This window comes from Fundulus heteroclitus, chromosome 18 (assembly GCF_011125445.2).
Source record: "Fundulus heteroclitus isolate FHET01 chromosome 18, MU-UCD_Fhet_4.1, whole genome shotgun sequence".
Lineage (NCBI taxonomy): Eukaryota > Metazoa > Chordata > Actinopteri > Cyprinodontiformes > Fundulidae > Fundulus > Fundulus heteroclitus.
In genome coordinates, this window is record NC_046378.1 from 3,950,820 (window position 1) to 3,971,773 (window position 20,954).

The following is a 20,954-nucleotide window of genomic DNA, read 5'->3' on the forward strand; positions in this document are numbered from 1 at the left end:
CCCCTGTCCTTCAGCAGCTCCACTGGCTCCCAGTTCAGTTCAGAATACAATTTAAAATCCTTCTGCATACTTTCAAAGCCATCCATAACCTTTTGCTCCTCCATATCTGTCAGACCTTCTTCACATCACCACCTCCTCCCGCTCCCTCAGATCCTCCTCCTCCATCCGCCTCACTGTACCCCCAGCTCGACTCGTCACCATGGGAAGCAGAGCCTTCAGCCGCTCTGCTCCCCAGCTCTGGAACTCACTCACTCCTGACCTCCGCATAATTGAATCTTTCCCCCTGTTCAAAACCAGTGTTATTAACACACAATTAACAAGAGCTATGTTGAAATCTTGCAAACCAAACTATGAATGGGTCATGTCAAAACCCGGAGTAAGCATGCTAGTGTTAGGCTACCACTTCAGTAAACTGCTCGGCATTCACACAAACATAATCTTGCCAAACTGGACTTTACAACTTAGGGAAGTTGAGGAATTTGTTTTTTTTTATTTTATTTTTTTAAATGGGGACAGATATACACTATCATGTACCATTCTCTGGTCTGGCTCCCAGCTTCTGAACAGCCGCCATGTTGTAGATGCTGATGCCTCGTGGATAGCCTGGCCATGTGGTCGGTGTGTTGTCCACCACGATGATATGCTGCAGCCTTGGAACCTCAGATAAGATAGCCTGGCACACACATTCAAAGAGACAACATAGAAATGTAAGCACAACTATCTTAGAGCAGAGACAGGGTCCATCTCACCTGCACCATTGCCCGAATAACTGAAATATCTGACCTTTTTTAAAGAAGTATACTAAATGTTTAGACAAAGATAAAAGGACATGATTAGGAATAAACCATGATGTGGAATTATTAAAAAATATTAGAGTGGCCTGTGTGGACTAAATATTTTATGTAGACACAACATGCAATAGTTCTGTTTAGCCACAAGGTGTCATTGAAACTAAGTCAGTACAGAACCACTAAATCGGTGGTTGTTGTCATGGATGCTATATTTCTCTCTGTTATGAGCGCCACTAAAAATATTCCCTTTTTTGGGATGGCTCTAACCTTCAGTCTGCTCTCCAGGAGATCTCTGCTGGTGATAATGTGAGTGACTTGAGCCTCATTCAGTCCGTGAGCAATGGCTGGACCTCCCAGGGTGGAGTACAGTGTGACCACTGAAAGAAAAATTATCATCTAAGAAGTTAAATAAATAGACTGCATAAACAGCAAGCAGGCTTACATCAATTACACTTGTGAATGAACACGTATCTACACCTTGTTTATAACGTGCATATGGACCAGTCTGTTTTCAGGTGGAAACAAAACCCTTGACGGGTAGATGTATGACAATGTACAACAGGATATAAACACTTTTACTTTGTGAGAGGGTGTGATGTCATGACTGAGTGTACATATGAGATAGACCATAGGAATGTGTGCTTACATGAATGCAAAAGCCTTCACACCCATTTTTGTAATGTAAATAAAGAGAAGGTGAAAAATAATTCCCAAACTTTGACACGTGTTATGTAACCTTTATCCTGCCAACAAATCTTTTAGAAGGAAAATGTGCAGTAACCTGGTGGTCCTAAGTGTGCTCAGCTAACACTAACACCCTGTCACACCACCTTTTTCAGTCAACTTTAACATTCGGTTTGTTTTGGTAGGAGCATATCAGCTACCCTTGGAAAAATATATTTCCGCTCTCCCACACAAAACTTCTTCAAATCCACCAGATTGTGAAAACTCCTGTCAACAGCCAAGGTGATCCCAAAAATTTTGTGTCAATTTTATTTCTGGAATCTGGTGAGGCTGCACCAAAACGTCCATTCTTCATTCATGGAGACATGTGGAGGGCAAGGGACACATTTAGCAAAAAGAAAATGTCTTTCAGGTTAATCCAGATCGTTTATTGTGGATTAATATTGTGAATAAATAGTAATGAGGTTGGATGAGCAAAAAAAAAAAAAAAAAAAGATAAGGAATAAGATGTCATCAAGCCTGAATAATAAGGAAGAAGTTGAGAGGAAACTGGGAAAAATTGTGTGAAGTGAATAAAAGGCTTGTAAATGGTTTTGTAGCTGCTTGGAAAGTCTTTGGTGTTTCCTCCCCTGGTTAATTACAGAAGTCAAATAATCAACCCCTGTAATTTATTAATCTACTAATCATTTATGGAGGACTTGTAGAGGACAGAGCTGTTGGTCAGAGGACACCATGGTCCTATGGATAGAGCTGTATGTGGCCAGCCTGCTGTTAGAGACAAGAGAGAGCACCAACGCGTAGCTAATATCAAGAGAGTCAAGGCTAGTAAGAGATGGGACGATACAGACTTCAGCTCAGATAAGGCATCTAAAATGGAGAGACAGAGAAGAAAGGGACAAAAGTGAAAGAGAAAGAAGCAAAGTGATAGGAGGAAACAACATAAGACACAGGAAGTCAGGCTGACACGCCGTAACACATTCTAACCCTGTGTTCCTACTCTGACACACACACACACACACACACACACACAAAAACACACACACAGAAGTTTGGGAGGCAGAAGTTTGTGACTTCACATTCTTGCGTCATGGAGTATTCTGCTTCCTGCGTTGTTGCTAGGCCTGTATCTCTGTGTATGTTCGCATGTGTCTGAATGAAGGCCGTGACACCTCCAGCCCCAAGATCTAAACACGCAAACAGACCCCAGATTAACGCGGCTGCTCCCATCCACACACGACTTAGGAAAAGTCATTTTAATGCGGGACACGAACAGCAAAAAACAGAGAAGCACGTGCTGAACATCTTAGCTTAAAATGATCTCAACAGTTTAAAAACAAATTTCATTTTTATTTACGCAGACACTTTAGCGATGCATGTGCTGCACATCGTATGCCGCTCGCACGTGCACACACACACACACACACATACACACAAACACACACACTGTCTGAGTTCATTGGGGGCCTTGGCTGACTCCGTGGTGCCTCTGTCAACATCAGATGCTCACGTAGTCCCTCTCGCCCCTCTTCTGACGCCATTACCCCTCACTTGCCTTGTCCTGTTTCCTCCCCACTGTTGCTCTTTCCAAAAACCTTAATTCCTCTCTGCTCCCCACACCATGCATTATAGACTGCCCCTGGCTTTTTCCACTGTTTGTTTGTAAAGAGAGCAGGGTGCTTTACAAAGATGCTTTCTTGGCTCACACTGACACCATTTTTTAAAAGTCCTGACAGTTTAATGGAGCCTAAACCAGAGCGCACGGACGAAATGAAAGTCACTTTGTAGACGATCAAAACAATTTAATGAAGTGCTGCTGACACATAAACTAAAAAGCACTGAACTCTTTAATATAGAACATATTAAAGAATAAATCAGCACAGAGACCCTCAGGGGAAAATCTGCTGCTCTTTTTACTGAGTGAAAAGTTTCTTATTTAGAAACAATGTAACCTAGTTTTAAATGATTAACTTCACCTGACAAGAGAAACCAGTTCCCATAACAAGAAAGAAAATGTTAGGAAATTTATAGCACATTGCAAAATAATTCGCCTTGTGTCATTCCAACCACAAACATGAATTTATTTGAATGTGATTTTATGTGATAGACCAACACAAAGCAGTGCATAATTTTTATGACAAACATGCATACATGACTTTCAATAGAAAATTGGAAAGGTTTGTTGTGCGTTTGCTTTTTGTCCAATCCATTTTTGTCCTGAAGGCCTCAGAGATTTGTTATAGAACATCATTGAACAAACAGCATCCTGAAGACCAAAGATGTATCAGACATGTCGGGGAGAAAATTGTGTAGAAATTTAAAGCAGGGTTGGATTAGAAAACTGAACTAAGCTCTGTTCAGTCCATCATCTAGAAATGAGAAGAATATGGCACAATGACAAACCTACGAAGACTTTGCCGCTCAACTAAATTGACAAGCAAGGAGATGATTACTAGCAGCTAAGACGCCTATAGTGACTCTTGAGGAGCTGCAGAGATCAACTCCTGCAGTAGAATCAGTCAACGGCCGATTGTTAAGCCCCATTTACACTACCCTTGTTAAACTGATCCAGGCCAAGCTCGGTCCGAGCTTGGATCAGTTAACCAAGCCGAGCTTGGTTCTTACGACCATTCACACATCACGCCATCTCGGTTCCTTGGTTTCCTCACCTCCCAGTGACGATCTGCGGTATTACTGCTCTCTGGGATTGAAGGAGGAAATCAAGCAAATAAAAATGGCGGCGCCCGTAACATTCAGGAAGTTATGTTTGGTTATATTTCTTTGTTTGCGGAGAGTCAGGCGAAGACGGCAACTTTTAGTGAATTTACTTGACAGAGTCGGCTTCTGGGAAGTGGATAAGACAAACTAACGTCTAATAAGGATTTACAGAAGCAGGAAACAACGACAGACGCTGAGGTTCATCACACTGCTAAGCAGAATCATCTCTGGAAATTGTTAGGATATCAATGAGGTCAAGTAGAACGAGCTGTTTATCCCAGAACTGCATGGCACACTTAGATGGCACTGACCCAAAAGATTGGCACATATCTATCAGATACCACCCCGGAGGTGACACAGTTTCAAAATCATGTGTCACGGTAGGAAAGCTAGTATTTTTATGAATGTCTGAAAAGTCAGCTGGCTTTAAGGAGATGACGCGGTCTGCTCATGCGCTCTTCGTTATCAGATAACTGAGATAAGGAAAAACCGAGCCGAGCCCACACATGGAACTGGTCTGCATTTAGCGCGGTCCGGTTGTGTCTGGCTCGGTTCAGGTCAGTTTGCGTTCCATTTACACTCGATAGTTATCTCGGTTACCGAGCTCGGACTGGTCTCGGCACGGTTAAAAAGGGGTAGTGTAAACGGGGTATTAGTCATGCACCCAATGAATCTAGGCCCATTGTTGAAAGAAAGCCACAATGTTTGCAGTTTGTCACAAGTCATGTAGGGGGACACATCAAAACATGTGGAAGAAGGTGTTCTTGTCAGATAACACCAAATCTCAACGATTTGGCCTGCATGTAAAACAGGACATATGGTAACAACTCTCAGCCCATCACCCTCAAAACACTATGCCCAACTTAAGACATGCTGGTGGTAACATCATGTTAGAGGGACGTTTTCTTTAGCAGATAAGCGGAAGCTGTTCAGAGTTAAAGTGAAGATGGACAGAGCTAGAAGAAGGTGGAGATTCACCTTCCACTATGACAGGGGTCTGCAACCTGTGGCTCCAGAGCCGCATGTGGCTCTTTACCTTCAGCTTTGGCTCTTAAAAACTTAGACCAAAATTGCGAGGGGAAAAAATTGGTCAATGTTTCTAAATGTAAAGGTAATTTAAAATTGCTAGCTTTAGGATGCATTTAATCCTGCAATATATGCATAACATTTCCAGAGAGAAAGAAACTAATGGTGTATAGAATATAAAACAACTTGCTTTTTCATCATTTTGATGCCATTTACTATAAAAATCAAATATCCAATTGAAGAAAATGCATGAAACCTAAACATAAAAATACTGTTGATTAAATAATGAAAACTGCTGATCTTTAATCAAAAAAATGTCAACAAATGTCCTATAGTATACAATGAAAACAAGCTCTTGTTTCAAAGAGATGTGCAAGTTTTGTGGCTCTAAAAATGTGTTTAGCTGGACCGAGGGTAAAAATGGCTCTGCGGGTTGTAAAGGTTGCTGAGCCCTGCACTAGGACTCTAATCACACAACAGGGGCTACAATAGGATGGTTCTGATCGAAGAACTTGTGTGAGAATGGCCCAGACAAAGTCAAGTTGAAAATCTCAGGCAAGACCTAAAACCATATTGTTATGATGGATGATCTTCATCCAATCTGACTGAAGTTTACTTTGCTAAAAAGAACGGGCAAAAATGTCAGTCTTTGGATATAAAGCAAGTGAAGGCATACCCCCACAGGCCTGTATCTGTCTTGATACTAAAGGCTGGTTAAATACAGAGGCTAACAACACTTTTCAGATTTCATCTGTAAAACTCTTTAAAACCCATATATCATCTTCCTTCTGCTACTTCGTTGTGTTCATTCCCACTAAATACACATAAAATAATGAGGTTTGCGGTTGTAAGATGACAAGATGTGGAGAAGTTCAAGGGCTAGGAATGCGAAGCACTGTACACTCTAGAGACCACGTATGCTTAAAAAGTTTCTTTGAGAAAGAAAGATATGAGAGAATGACTCTTGGGTTGCTCTGTTGGATGTTTTTCCACTGAGCAGCTTTTTTACGATAAAGCGTCTAAACTCTGCGACGTTTGTGTGGTCGTGCATCAGCACATGTTATTGTTTCCAGTCTACAACATCAGTGGCCCAGCTCAAACAGAAGGAGGTCACGCTGTCCCTTTTGCTTCACTCTGACATAAATACCCCATTTTTCCTCCTTTACACTTTCTCAGATACTCTGAAAAGGTAGAAAAGTCAACAGTGAATTTAAACTATGGAGGATACTCAATGTCAATAAAGATTAAACGGCAAATGTTAAATTATAAGTGCAATTATATATGCATGAAATGATTCCATTTATCATAAATGTCGACATGTCTCTACTCTGCGTATTATTGGCTGATGCTTCTGGTTTTGTTTGTGTCGTAAGTTGATTTTATGGGTTATAAACACAGAGTAGGCTAAAGCGCGAGCCAATGAAAGAGCCAGTGAAGACCACATTAATGAGTGGCAGGGGTTGGCGTGTGCGTGGGGGTCAGACTCATATAAAAAGAGAATAGAAGCCATGCACCCTGCAATAGTGCAGAAATGCAGGAGTGGCTCACATTTTACTAGTTACTTTTTAGACTTTCCTGCTAGTTTTGCTTGTCCTTAAATTTAAGAAAACTGCTAAAAATGCTCTATTTGTTTAACATGTAATAGTAAAAACAAACAAAAATTATTAATTTGACTTTGTCTAAACATTCTTATTTAGAAGAAAAGATTAAAACAAGTCACACTGATAATTAGAGGAATAAGGTATTTCATTACTTTAGTCAATTGGAAACAAAATGAAGATATTCTTTAATGAGCAGATGGTTTTTCATCTCAAAGACTGGAGTAACACATCTAACATCTTCCTGTTTTTTTTTTTAAGATTCCTAAATATGAGGGTAATTTACAATAAAAGTAAACAATGCATCTCTGTAATAATTCTGATAACATTGTATTTGAGAAACAAACAGACTTTGTTTTACTGAAGCCGCTGAGGTTTTAGAGGGAGCTCAGAATTAACTTACATGGGAAGTTGTATGCAAAGCAGGCCTGGGCAGCGATCAACCACTCTGCTCGGGTCTCACAGAAGATGGCGATGTTGGTTTTGGGCCGCTGACCCAAAGATGCCAAACCGCTGCCAAGCTGAGTCGCTGCCGTCAGGGCCTCCCTATAGGAGAGCCAGCGGTACTCTCCAAAGGCTACCTGCGGATGGTTGGGTACAAGTTATGAGAAACAGAGCAAAAACATTGCTAGCAAATATGTAAAAGATTGCTTTTTACATGAAGGACAGCTCTTGTCGGGGCCCCTGCCAGCTTTGCTTACCTTCCTGGCCCTGAGTTTCTGTCTTTTGTTTTACTTTATAAACTTCAGCTGTCAAGCTGTCAGCTGTTTCCAGACTCAGTTATCATTCTACAGTGATTTATTTAATGCAGTTGGCTGGTGGTATTTTCACTGTTTTCACTGCCTGATAATTTTGATTTAAACTCTAGTTTTCATCACCCTGGATTTTCCTCTCCAAATTCTTCCTATTGAAACCTGTTACTATAACTGTGGCACGCCTTAGCTTGGCTCCCAACTTCCCTCACCTGCCTTTGCCGTTTCAACTTGGCAACTCCTGGTTCTAGCCACCTTTTGAACCCAGGTGCATCCCCAAAACTTATAGGGAATACCTGGACTCATACCTGGACACTGAACTATGAATAAACTTCAAGAGACTCCAGTTTTCTTTACTTTATCTGATACATAATATAGGAACTGGCTTTAAAGGAGCAATAAGTAAGCTGTTTACTTTAAAAATCAACCTAAATCATTCTCATTTGTCACCCGGGATGGAAGAAACATTCCCTATAAACAATTGGTCCTCTCCATCAACAATGTCTTAGTCACATTTTTTCTCCTTTCAAACCTATAGGTACTACTTCATTGCAGTGTGAAGCACGTGTTTACTTCCTGGTTCCGGAGCCAAGCCTATGAGAGTTCCCAGGGTTCCCAAAACAGAACGCAGCATTTGGCATTTTATTTTTGTAAAAGAGCTGCAGCCTGCAAACATGGAAGCCAGTTAGAGAAGAGGACCAGAAATACAACCGAATACAACATCCTAGACTTATCCCGTATAAGTAAAAATTCAGTGGTGTTTCCCAACAGCAACAGACCGTTTAAAAATGGCAGGCTGTTAGTATGTGTTATTCCTATTCTAACCACTAGGTGTCATTATTACTTATTGTTCCTTTAACACTGATACTTGCTTGAATTTACGTCCTGAGTTGGTGACCAAAGTGGCAGCTGATAAACAATTGTTAAAACAGAAAAGAAACAAAGTGTTGCTGTTGCCCTTTCAAAGTCCAGACCTTAACCTCTACCCACACATTAATGGCCAGCAAAACAGCTACAAAAGATGGACCTATCTGGGACAAAGGAGGCTGAAACCTTTCCCTGCAGTCCAGCAATATTGCAATCACACAGGACTACTTGGATGCAATATTTGGTAAAATTTAACGTTCACTCTCTGGATATCTACAACATATCTGGTCAGATGAATGAACATTCACCTCCCTTTATGCCCAAACCTGGTATATTTATTTGTTGACTGTGCTGATAACGCTCATGGAGAGTGGTAGGGACTTTATATAGAGGCAAAGAAAGAAGAGTCTGGAGATTTAGGGTTAATTGTAATGGATAATGTTAGCATAATTTACAGCAGTTCTGTCGCAATCAAATATATTACTGAAATTGTACAGCCCTTATGGGAGGATGTATACTTTGGACATGTCACCATTCCATCACAGAGACAAATACCAATGCGGCCAACCTTACAGCAACTAGGGAACCAGGAGGAAGCTTCACAATACCAACACATTTTTAGAGGAACACGGCAACTCTTAACAGAAAGCTCTGCATGGCTAAGACTTGAACATGGCTAAAAACCTAGCCTGTGTACTGCTGTGCTGCCAAATCCCTAATCTTAGGAGAATGAAAACTGGGTCACAGATGCACTTTTCAGCAAGACACTGACCTGCAGCTGAAACAACAATGCATGCAAGATGTTTCTAGCTGTAACTACTTCCTTTTTGCTTTTGCTTTAATATGCAGGAGTAAAAAGATGTATTTGAATATTATTTTCAATAGCTAGTTTAATTAAACAGCATTACTTTTCTGACGATTTAGTGGCTGTGGATTGGATTACCTTACCTACCTAAAGATTTTGTCCTCATCAAAGTTAATGTGAGCTGCAAGGTTTACGCCAAACTGCAGAAAGCAATTTATTGGCAAAAGATCCAAAGGTCAATGGTGCAGTTTAAGTAAAGCTTTTAGATTCTGCAGTGCTCCATAAAATCAACAGTTTTATGTCGCTTGATTGTTAAGAAGGTTTCAGAGTGTTTGCTTGGACAAAAAGCCACTCAATTAACAGGTATTACATCAAAGTTAAAGCCAGAACATTTAGGTAACCCTCGCTGTATTTACAACTCAAAGTACATTGAGTCCCATTATTCATCCAAACATCTCAGTAAGGGAGAAAACCATAGTAAATAACTACCGGCATGTTGTTATTTCCATATCTCTCTTACACCCACACTGTGTTCACAGCAAAGACCGGAGCTTCCTGCACACGTATTAAGGAGGTTATACCGACTCCTATTGGTTCACAGATGCTAGTGCAGAAACAGAGCGTTTACTCATTAGAGAGACTTTTCACTTGTTGGATGGATGCAATCCCTGGGAAATAAATAGCTAGGGCATTTAGTCTTGCGACACCAAGCATTTCAACAGCAAGTATTAGATGGATTGAAAGGATCAGGCTGCCAGGATTACTGCTGGAATTCAGGGGTAAATCGCCGCACGTCAAACTTCTCACTGCACTGCACACAACAACAGTGTGGATGCATAACGTTTCTCTTTTCTCCTAACATTTGAAATGGGAGTATAAGCGACACTGAGAACAACAGGTTATATCACAGAGCAGCAAAGGCCATGACGATTTCACTAATTTATTTAGAAAAATGCACAAGAGATATTGTAGGTTTCAGGACTCTGAGCCTCCTAGGTCACAATGTAAATTATTCTCTATGTTTATTTATCTAATAATCCAACCAAAAAGCTGTTTCTATCAATTAACTTATTACACCCTGAACTATAGCCATCTTTCCCTGACAGCTTTAAATAAGTTGTACTCCATACCTTGCATCTTCTATTCTATCTTCCATTTCTAAACTTGTCTTAAAACACACTGGAATAACCTGACGGTGTTCCATACCAACCTGCAGCTGGGAATCCTTCAACACAAAAGCTAAAATGAATTTCACCTCCACTGCTTACCAGAACCTTTGTAGCTTAACCTTTCATGTAGCAGGTGTTTTTTAGGGATTTAAAACTATATTAGGAGTAAAGCTAACTGCAGTAAATGTTTCCTGTCAAACAGTTTGTAGGGGATGGATGTCGGGCTGTCAATAGTTTGAAGTTTGGTTGGAGACTTCCTGTGTTTGTGTGAAGTTTGCCCCATCGCTGCAGGTTTTTTCCGGAGAGTCTGATTTCCTCTCCCCGTCTAAAGTCATTAATGTTGGGTTAAATGCTGACTCTAAGCTGACCTGACATGTAGGTGTGAGCTTGCCAGTCCGCTTGTCTCGTATGTCTCGGGCTTCTTACAGTGATGGACCACTGGCTGATCCAAAGTCTACCAGTCCCTTGCTTGTTCATGCTGAGATATAATCTAAACAAAGTGGAGTTAAGGGACATAAAACCTTAGTTAGAAAGGTCTTATGACCAGATGGATCAAAATAGTAAAAACACTGCTGTCAAGCCTTAATGGATACTCAGAGTAACTAGATTATCCTTGCTTTGATAACTTATCTAATTTTGAGCCTTTTTTCTACCTTTCAGAAATAAGTACTAGAGAAAAACCTTTCTTTTTCTTTTTTTTTTCATAGCCACCAGGAGATGGGGAGAACAAACGATGTTTTGAATGATCTGGACATTTAATAAGCAATAAACCTTCAAAGCAATTGGATAAAAACTACCAAAGATTTTTATGTTTTAAAACTACAAAAATAAATTTGGGCATTTTGAAAACAAAAATGTTTAATATTTAAATCAGATTTAAAATTTTAACAAATTTTTTTTGGATAAATTCAACTATTCTGAAAGAAAAAAGGCAACTCTTCGGCAACATTTAGCTTTAGTTTTGCCAGTTTTACACAAGATGTCACCAAATTGCCAGACATATATTGGTAGTTGGGTTTACATTTGCTTTGATGAAAGTTTTTTGCTTTTTATTTACATCCACTGACTTCCATTAGTAATGCAATTTCGTGACATTGCTCATACAACCACCTTCAGATTACCTTCTTGAACACCTTCCCATTGCTCTGTCGCTCATCTTCCTCTGCAACTACTTCCCTTGTCCCAAGACAGGGTCTATGGGGGAACCTCATTGCTGCATACTCAAACATCTTATCCAGTGTGTCTACTCCTGGGTGTAGTGATGAAAGTAGTCTTTTAGTGGCGCTGACTGCTCTGTAGGGTCCCTCTGGGCGTCCCAGAACTGAACAAGCCTTAGGTCTCTTGGCCCGTTCCTCCTCTGATCCATAAAAATCCCTGTGGGACCTGGAGACCCAGCTGAGCAGGTAGGATGGCAGGAAGGTAATTGTGGTGTAGATCCACACCATGAGGTGGAAGAGGAGCAGCAGCATGGGGTTCAAGTCTTCTTTGAGCTTCATTTTGGTGGAGATGAGGGGTGATGAGGTGAGGAAGAAGACACTAATGTTAAGGTTCTCTGGCTTTATTCTGTTTCTTGTTCTCCTCTGGAGTTTCAGATTCCTTTCCTGAAAGGTAATGTCCACTCCTCCTTAAAAAAAACAACAACAACACACACACAAAATATTAAAAGCTGATATTAAAGCACAATTACAGTTTTAAAATGCCATCAAGTTTAATTTTCGGTTGAGTTTGTGCAGACATGTTTAGAAATAAGACAATCATCATTCATAAATTATGTGCACAATTATTAGGCAAGCTGTGCTTTTAAGAATTTGTTTAATTATTGAACGCCGAAAGAGCACTGAATTCAAAATATTAAAATCTCTGCAATGCGTTAATTTACCTCCACATTCCCCCTTTTTACACCTGTTCTGAGGTGTGCCTGAGAGCAACTCGTTTTGGTACTTTTTTCACTCGGTGAAATGGTCCTTCCATCCTGACAGTAGTAAATACATTATATATTCAAAAAAGGAGGTTGAAAAATTAGATCTCTGTGAAAGCTGCAAGCCTGTAAAAACTGACCAATCCTGTCATTCAGTCCGAATGGAAAGAACCAATCAGTCGCCTTCATGTCTTGTCCTACCCATGCCCCGCTCCTTCTCTCCACTCTCTGTGTCCGTCTATAACAGCTTCCTTAAGGCCAATTAGGGAAAATAAAACATGGCATTTTATTAAGTAGAAAAAAAACCCGTTTAATATACAAATCAAACAGAAGATGTTCTCAGGAAGGTCATGTGTAGTGATGACCTGGTGTAAAAAACACATAGATTCAGATTGGCCACCTGTGGCGTATCTGCATTTGGGGCCAGTGGGGCCCGGCCACACCAGATGTTGCTGTGTAGCTCTATGTTCACAGTAATCAGTGGGACAGGATCATTGTTTATAATGTAAAAAAAATAAATAAAAAAAACTTCAACTTCTGGACAGAGGGGGGAAACTTCTGCAAAAAACTCTGGAACTTGTGCTATGCTCCTTTAATAAATGTTTCTTTTTTTTGTTTAAATTGACACTTGTGTAAGATTTGTTATCATTGTGTCATTTTTAATCATGAACAAGGTTTCCTCCAGGGTTTATTTAAACCGTGGTGGTGGTGGAGGTGGTTGGGATGACATCATCATCTAATTTGCGTATTTGTTCATACACTTGGGACCCAGGCTGTAGGAGAGCTTTTGCCAAGATACATTTTTTTTTATTAAAAATAGTGATTGTGTTTGGAATTAAACATTTAATTTAAAATATATATTTATGAATTTTGATACATTGCCTGAATCTGAAGGTGAATAAGTGATTGAAGCTGTGTGTGAATCAAATTCAGGGAATTATTTTGCAACAGTTTCAGAGGCAAAAAAAAAGACTACTTTAAAAACTACATTTATATGACGAGGAAGCGGCAACTGTGGTGTGCCTTACACAATCCAGGGACCTCACAATAAATGAGGCCCCTGGTCAGTCAAGAGTCACTGTCGTCTCAGACCATAAAACCTGACAAAAATTGATCTTTGTTCTGTTGCACACACTTTGTGCATACAGAATGACAAATAAAGTTGTCTAAGTCTAAGTCATCTTCAGGTATTCCTTTGGCCCAATCTTGATGTTTCAACTTATGTGTCTCGTTCAGTGCTAGTTGGGTTTCAGATTTCCTTTCCTTGGCCAGGTCTTGAGTTTGTTTAGGTTTTTACACTGTAGAGTTGGAAAAAATGAATAATGACTCTTGTCAAATGTATATGAAGGCGGTGTACGTGCTGTACGAGTGTATATATATTATTTTAGCAAAGTTTAAAAAGACTCAGTTTCTTTGAAGAGAATCAAGCAATTCTGAGAGCTATGTCAAGATGACCATTTGCTTCTACTCTGTTCTTGATAAGTGCTCTATCAGAGACTGTGGCACCAGCCAATCTTTACTGGTATACACACCATCTGTATCCAAGGCTATTGAGCATACTGTAGATAATAGTGTTTTTGTTTTCTTTTGAACCTCCTCCTCACTGAGAAGAAAAAATGTTTTCCAGCATTGCTTTATTTGACTTTAGCTGAAGGCTCCATTTAATTGTTTGCCACAAAACCATTTGTGGCAATATTTGCATCCAGTATTCCTTCACCGATTGGCACCAGTTCAGAGTTGCTTATCCACTCCCCAATGACATCAAAACAAAAAACAGATATACTGCAAAGGTGAAAGGGCAGAGAACTGTAAGTAGAAATAATATGATTGTAAATTACAAAAATGTTGTAGATGCACATAAACTGTCTGGAGAAAGTATTTAATCCCCTGGAACCTTTTCACCGTTTCCCCATTTGGAAGGCAGCCCTTTGCTCTTGGTTTTACTTATGAGTATCAGAATAAAGGTGGCTGAACACAAAGGCATGCCTCACTTGTTGGATGATTTTCCTCCCACTTCACTATTGTGCTCAATGTAGTTTAACCCTACTCCTGATGCTCCAAAACAGTACACTGAAGTTTGTTCTTGTAACATGGCAAAAAGATGCAAAAAATTAAAGTTATGTGAAGATTTTTAACTCTGAAAAATTGTTTCTGGACACACTGACTAACAGCAGGCCAGGGGATGTGTGTACTTTCAGAAATTGTAAAAGACTTGTTTGTATCACATTTCGTTACAAAATCTTGAAACTACCCTGTGTTGTAATGTACAATGTAGGAGGTAATGTAAGTGTACACAATTTCTTTTGCTGCAGCTGACGTGTGTTATAAGTATTTGGCAGCTATATATGTCGAACACGGAATGGAAAGCAGGTAATGGGGTCAATGCTTCAATTATTAGGAGGAGAATGAGGAAAAAAGGAGACAGCTTTGGGAGCACTCAAGGCTGGGAAGAAGAGGACAATAAGAAGAAATCAGCCACAGAAGCTGCCAACCTTGACATTTTTCATTAGAAAAACTTCTGAAGCGGCTGCTTATGTATCATGGATCCTCGTTGGTCATGAGGGAGCTAAACTGCAGAGTGCTAAGTCAGGATCCCAACCAGAGACTATGGTAAATCATTCTTGTCAAAAAAATTTATTTACTATAATCATCTCATCTCCCTGCCTGGAGGAAATTGGGAGCTGTCCATAGTCCTGAACAGGTGCAATACTCCTTAAGACTTCCAATATGGCTGCCATAGTAATCTGTTGTAACTGGGAATGGATAGAGAAAACCATCACCAGATGGAGAGAATACAGGGCTTTGGAGATACTAACACTGATACCAGTTGCACCCTGTGCTCATAATACATGCATGACACTCGGTGAACAGGTTCATGTGATTGGCTTATAAGTAAATCTATCACCCACGCAGAGTACATTCTTGCGTTTGGCAGAGACAAGGGAGATTTCTGACAGGTTGCAAATCATTCGGTTAAAACAATGCATTTGTGTATCAAGTCAAGTCAGTGGAGTCTCACACAAATGCTGTGAAGTTTAAAGACCAGAGGTAGTTAGTAAATCAATATATAATTGTGTATGGATCAGAAATACTTTTGTACGTCTTGTGTGCTTGTTTGAATCATCCTGTGTGTGTGTGTGGATGTTGTTCTGTGCATGCAGGAATCATACGTGAATTTGTAAGTAATACTCTTCTAGCTCCATAGTTTGTCTTCTGATGCTGTCTAAAAAATAATAATAAAAATTAAAAAAAGACAGGCCTTTGCAGAAAAGCCGCAAGTATAAAAACACAGGTTGACTCCAGTCACTGATAAGGTGACTGTTAAAGACAGTTGGCTGTGTGAGATTTTTACAGAAATGTCAAAAACTCACATTCCTTTTCCTTGTACTTTACAATTATGCACAGCTTCTTGACTATCACATTAAATGACAGTAAAATACATTGGGGCTCATTGGATTTAATGTAACAAAATGCAGAAAACTTCAATAACTGCCAAAACCTTTGTATGGCACTGTATACACACTTTAAAGTCCCTCAGTAGTCCATTTTAAGAACAGAGATTCATTATTCATGAGAGAGAGGCTCATCTAGCCTTTCTGAAGGATCACATGGTTCCCCACAAACTGACATTTCCTGCTTCTCCATACAGTCATCTTTCAAGTGGCTCTAAGATTGAACCACAAAAATGTTATCTTCATTGCCATCCCAGATTTTCATCTGTTCCTTTTAGCAGCTAGTCTCATCACTGACCCATAATGTATTTCTCCAATTCTGAATGTTACAGTATACCAGTTCATACTACTGAAGATCGTCAACGCTACATGTACCCTCCATTTTGTTTTTCCACTGTTTGTTGCTGACCACAAAACAAAAATAAAACACACCTGACTTAGACCAGGCAATGCAGAATAGTTACTTTTATCTACCAACTCAGTTCTTTTTATTAAGAGCTTATCTCATAAATGTCACTGTAATTGCCAATAGTTTGGACCTGATTATCAACCAGACAACAGGAGTGTAATACAATTTATTTAGAAAAAGCAAGTTAAGCTCGACCAGGAAGCTGCCAGGAGCGCACACAGGAACTACTGAGGTTAGTGGCTGAGACAAACTCAGTGGAGAAGACAAGACACCAAGAAAAAGCCATTAACCTTCTCAAAGTCCTGATCCGTGGGTCCGAGGGCTCCAAGTCAATGATAGGAAGGATGGATGCAGCTGGCAGCACAGACGTTGATCTCAGCACAAGCAGAAACAGGGCTAGGCAGATGGGAATCCAGAATAGAGGCAAGGGTCCGAACCATGAGACAGATGCAGGCAGAGGTATCCAGAGGGCTGGGCTAAGGGCTTGGATGTGAGGCAGAAATGAGGGTCGATGTCCAAATTACAGAGGCCAACAGGGGAGTCCGACAAGGGCAAGGTAAGAAATTCACAAACAGATTCTCAAAACTTGACAAGACAATCAAGGAAGGCTGGTTGGTTTACTCACACGGTGGTTTTCAAGAATCTGGCAGGGACTGACTGTGAGCAACATGCTTAAATAGTCTGCATGGCAAGGAGAAGCTCATTCAGAGCTAATGAGCTCAGCACAGGTGGAGCTGCTTGAATAATGATTGGAGCAGAGGAGGCCATTTCACAGCCAGTGAAACAAAACAAGAAAGCACGTGGTTGCAGAAGCATTAGTGTTACAAACCTTTGAATTAAAAAAAAAAAAACTATAGAATGACATATAATTAGAAGGTTGGATATGTTTTTTCAACATAACTGGTGAAAGTGAAGAAAATGTGCAATAATTAGGTTCATATACATGTGTATACATGTACCACAATAGAACAAAATAACCTGGATGTGGAACTGTCCTGCACAGAAGATCTGTGATACCCAAAGGTTTTTAAGCTCTGTTCTTATTAAATAGAGTGTTTTAAGTACATCATTTGCAGATGATGTAGTAGCATAAATGACTAGGATCAGGCAATTGATACTATGCTCTATTTAGCAGTATGCCATGAAAAAAAAAAAAGCTAAACAGCTTTATAGCAGCCTTGTCAGAGTCTGGACTTTAAACTGTATGAGCTGCTAAGACGTGACCTTTAGCAGGCCATTCAATCTAAAAACCCCAGTGTGCCCATATAAGAATAATTCTGTAGAGAAGAACAGGTCAAGATTCCTCCAAAGTGATGTTACACACTTACCTAATGGACTGTATTTCTGTGAAGGGTGACTCAACCAGTGATTACCTTTAGGGGACAATTACATAGCGGCAGGTTGGCTTGGGTAGCTTTTCCTCCGTAAACTGGTCAAATTATCATTTGACAAACTGCTTTTTGTGTTTGCTGCGGCTATCTCTCATTGTTACCTTTAATTTGATGATATGAATCATTTAATTGTGAGAAAAAACAAAAACAGAAGAAATCAGTAAACGGAGAAAAGTATTTCCCCAGCACTGGGATTATTATATTGTAGATCTTATTGTTTAGAATACCTGGATGCAGCACTATTTAGTGTAAAAAAAAAAAACAAAAAAAAAAAACACATCCACCATTAATTTGTAACAAATAAGCACCCTTAGTGTAGTTGCTCAATGGTTGGTTTTATGTAACTAGCAGGAGCTTTGCAGCTAGCCTCCTCTCTCAGGGTTAACTGAATAATATCGTGTTATGGTCTACGTAGTGGTGGGGTGAGCAGGCGTGTGTGTGTGTGTGTGTGTGTGTGTGTGTGTGTGTGTGTGTGTGTGTATGTGTGTGTGTGTGTGTGTGTGGGGGGGAATCATTGCTTCCTTGAGAGATGGACTGAATGAGGTCTTTTGTGTGCCGACGTCATGGTGCTGACACCCTCTCAGCTGAGCGGGCAGGCGGATGTCTCGCAGAAACTTTGACACAGGCCCTGTGGAGAAGACGACGCAGTGACACAGGAGTTGGCCCCGCGGGTCGGACCGTGTCTGCGTTCGTGCTTCTGTGTAGGTGTGTGAGGAGAAAGAGGACATTGTGTGTGGTTAGTTGGTATGTGTAGGGTGCACTGGTGTTGCAGGACGGATTTGCCCTTTTGAAATAATGACATAATCTGAAGCTTGCAAAACAACTGAACTGATTTTGTGGGGATTTCACTCAATGCCAAAGACACAATTGTTTGGATTGTGTGGATTAGACCGCAGCTTTACTCTATTTTTGTAAGCACATGTTGACACAAACTGTTGGCAGACATGCCAGTCACAAAACTTTCCTTTGGTGCAAGAACTGGATCTAAACATGTCATAAAACCATCTGAAGGGTATTCATTGCCCATTTGAAGGCAAATAAATAAATTTGGAAAAATCCTTCCACATTTAAAATATTACAAATCTTAAAATCAGATGTGTCTTATAATGGCACATTAGAACACCCGTGTGTCTTTTTCAGGGGCAGTTCTGGGAAACCTGCCTCCTAGGGATGGAGAGCACGCCTGTGTGTTTTATATTCACATCAAGCCTACTCCAAGCACCGCGGGTCCAGGCTAGGCACCAACTGTCAAGCAGCTAGCAGTTTAGACTTACAGTCAGTGTTTTTGAGAGATGTCTGGATTTGTTAAAACAGATTTAGTTATAAATAATTAGAGATATTCCGGAGTGATCCAAAATATTGGTTTGGAGTCCTGATCAATACATTTTCTGATACCTGTTGTTAGTGTGCTGTTTGTTTTTAACTGCACCTCTAGCGCTTTATTTGGTCGCACTTTATGCGATTTTTTTCATGTTTATGAAGAAAAGAATAACAAAGAAGGCAGCTAAAATAGTCCAAAATATCATGAAAGAGAGAAACAACTCTTTTCTGTCAGAACCACTAGTGATCAACTGGAACCACACTGAAATGGCATAACCTGAATTATCAATAAGTTACATCAACATAGACGGCAATATGCTAACTTTAGTACCTAAGTTATTTTTCAACATTAGAACATCATCAAGCAGGACTGAGATGAGAGTTTATTTAAGACTATAGTATTGCCGAACTTGATGTTGAGAAACATTAAGGCTGTACTGTTGGCATAAACAAGGTGTTTTTCTTTAAGAAAAACATATGCTGTGGTCTCTGAAATGTGTTTGGTGGATAAATTAAGAAACACACTATCCCAATTAGACATGGGAAGGTTACCAAGGCATACCAAGGTTTAAAGAAATGAACGGTTCAAAGCTGCCAAGCTTGTCATTTCATTGAGATGCCAGAGAAGCAACTGGAGTATTTTCCAGTTCTGTGCTGTTCTCACTCACATACAGTAGTGGAGTGTTGCTCCTTCCCCACCTGTTGCTGAGCACGTCCTTACTTAGATAAAAGACAAACTTTGCCGTTTGAAAATGCTTCCAGTAGCAAAAAGACAACCCCGCTCCCAGCACCATCTTTTCACTCTTAGTAGCACTGTTCTAAAGCTACATTTGGTCCACGGCCTGGCTCTCCAGGCAATGAGCCAGAGTAATTAACAATCATCTTGCAGAATGGCAAAAAAAGTATAATATCTGTAAGAATAAACATGTTTAAAACTACTGCCATTCCGCCTTTGCGGGCCTATGTATTAAATATAATAAATGTTAAAATGTAACATTTTATAATTGTATAAGGACCAAAGTCCACACAGTAGTTCGGAAACAGCATGGTGCAAAGATTTAAAAAGTAAAAGGCAAACTTGTGACACAATGACAACACGACAAAGAGCACAGCTGGGGATACAAGCTGACAGAGAACCAGAGTAATTGGCAAGGAACAGACGGGGAAACAGACCATCAGGCAGGCCATTGGAAGAATCCAGCAGAGAGCAATGGGCAGCAGTGAGTATACAAGTAGACAATGGCACTGAAAGTAGGTAAATTAATCAGGAGATTATTAGAAGCAGCTGGGGCAGAAGGAGTGCAGGGAGACTGAGGAAAGGAGAGTATCAAAAAAATAATCTAGAATAGACAGGGAAAAGAATGGAAGAAGCAAGAAACTAAACCTAAAGGAATGAACTAATATAGCAACACCTAGAAAACATAAAGAGAGAAAGGATGAAAACAGAAACACAGTAGAAACCCAAAACCTAACACCCAAAAATCATGACAAGGGCTGGTATTGTAGGAAAATCATTGTATTCTGACGAGCTCACGTAACGCCAGTGTGCGTTCACGTTCTTAGTTAGTCTCCTCTTGCCGCACTTCTAGTGTTTATGTATCCAGTGAGCTTCTGTTCATTGTAGAGCCGCTGCTCTCACCGTATACTTTGAAAATGGATGAGAGTTGCAAGAAGCAAACTGTCTTACAAGTTTATGAGAAGAAGAGGAAGACCTCAGTAGAAAGAAATAAGACCAGAGTGGATTTGGTAGATTCTTTCACGCGAGGAGCAGAAGAGCGAGTGCAGTTATTCAAAAAGGGACTTGGGCGTTTCTTACCCAAGTCTCTGGGAAAATTGCAGACTCTACCCTTAAGCGCCCAACTGATATTAGATTTAATATTTTTACTTAAAACCAATGCTACCTGCTTCAACATAACGTGGCAATGAGTCAAAAAGGAAAATGAGGACTGAAAACATTATTTGTGCAATACACGGCACCGTGACGGCGCAACTAAGCGTATAGCCAGGGATGGACTGGCAGTCCTGAGCTGTCTGCCTGCGTTCTTTATTACTCGAAA

The 20,954-nt window shown here is 40.2% G+C and overlaps 1 protein-coding gene across 2 annotated transcripts in view; it reads right to left on the reverse strand.

Moving 5' to 3' along the window:
* Nucleotides 1-20,954, reverse strand: part of acsl3a (acyl-CoA synthetase long chain family member 3a) — a 42,947-nt gene that overhangs the window by 19,356 nt on the left and 2,637 nt on the right. Inside the window, exons 1-5 of one of the 2 annotated variants that reach the window (XM_036149932.1) lie at nt 15,347-15,357; nt 11,529-12,031; nt 7,218-7,395; nt 1,059-1,168; nt 535-673 (exon numbers count right to left, since the gene is read on the reverse strand). In XM_036149932.1, the coding sequence (XP_036005825.1) occupies nt 535-673; nt 1,059-1,168; nt 7,218-7,395; nt 11,529-11,903 (802 nt within the window). In that variant the 5' untranslated portion in view covers nt 11,904-12,031; nt 15,347-15,357. Of the gene's footprint in view, nt 1-534; nt 674-1,058; nt 1,169-7,217; nt 7,396-11,528; nt 12,032-15,346; nt 15,358-20,954 lie in introns of those variants that run through there. The other variant, XM_012863226.3, reaches the window with a different exon arrangement.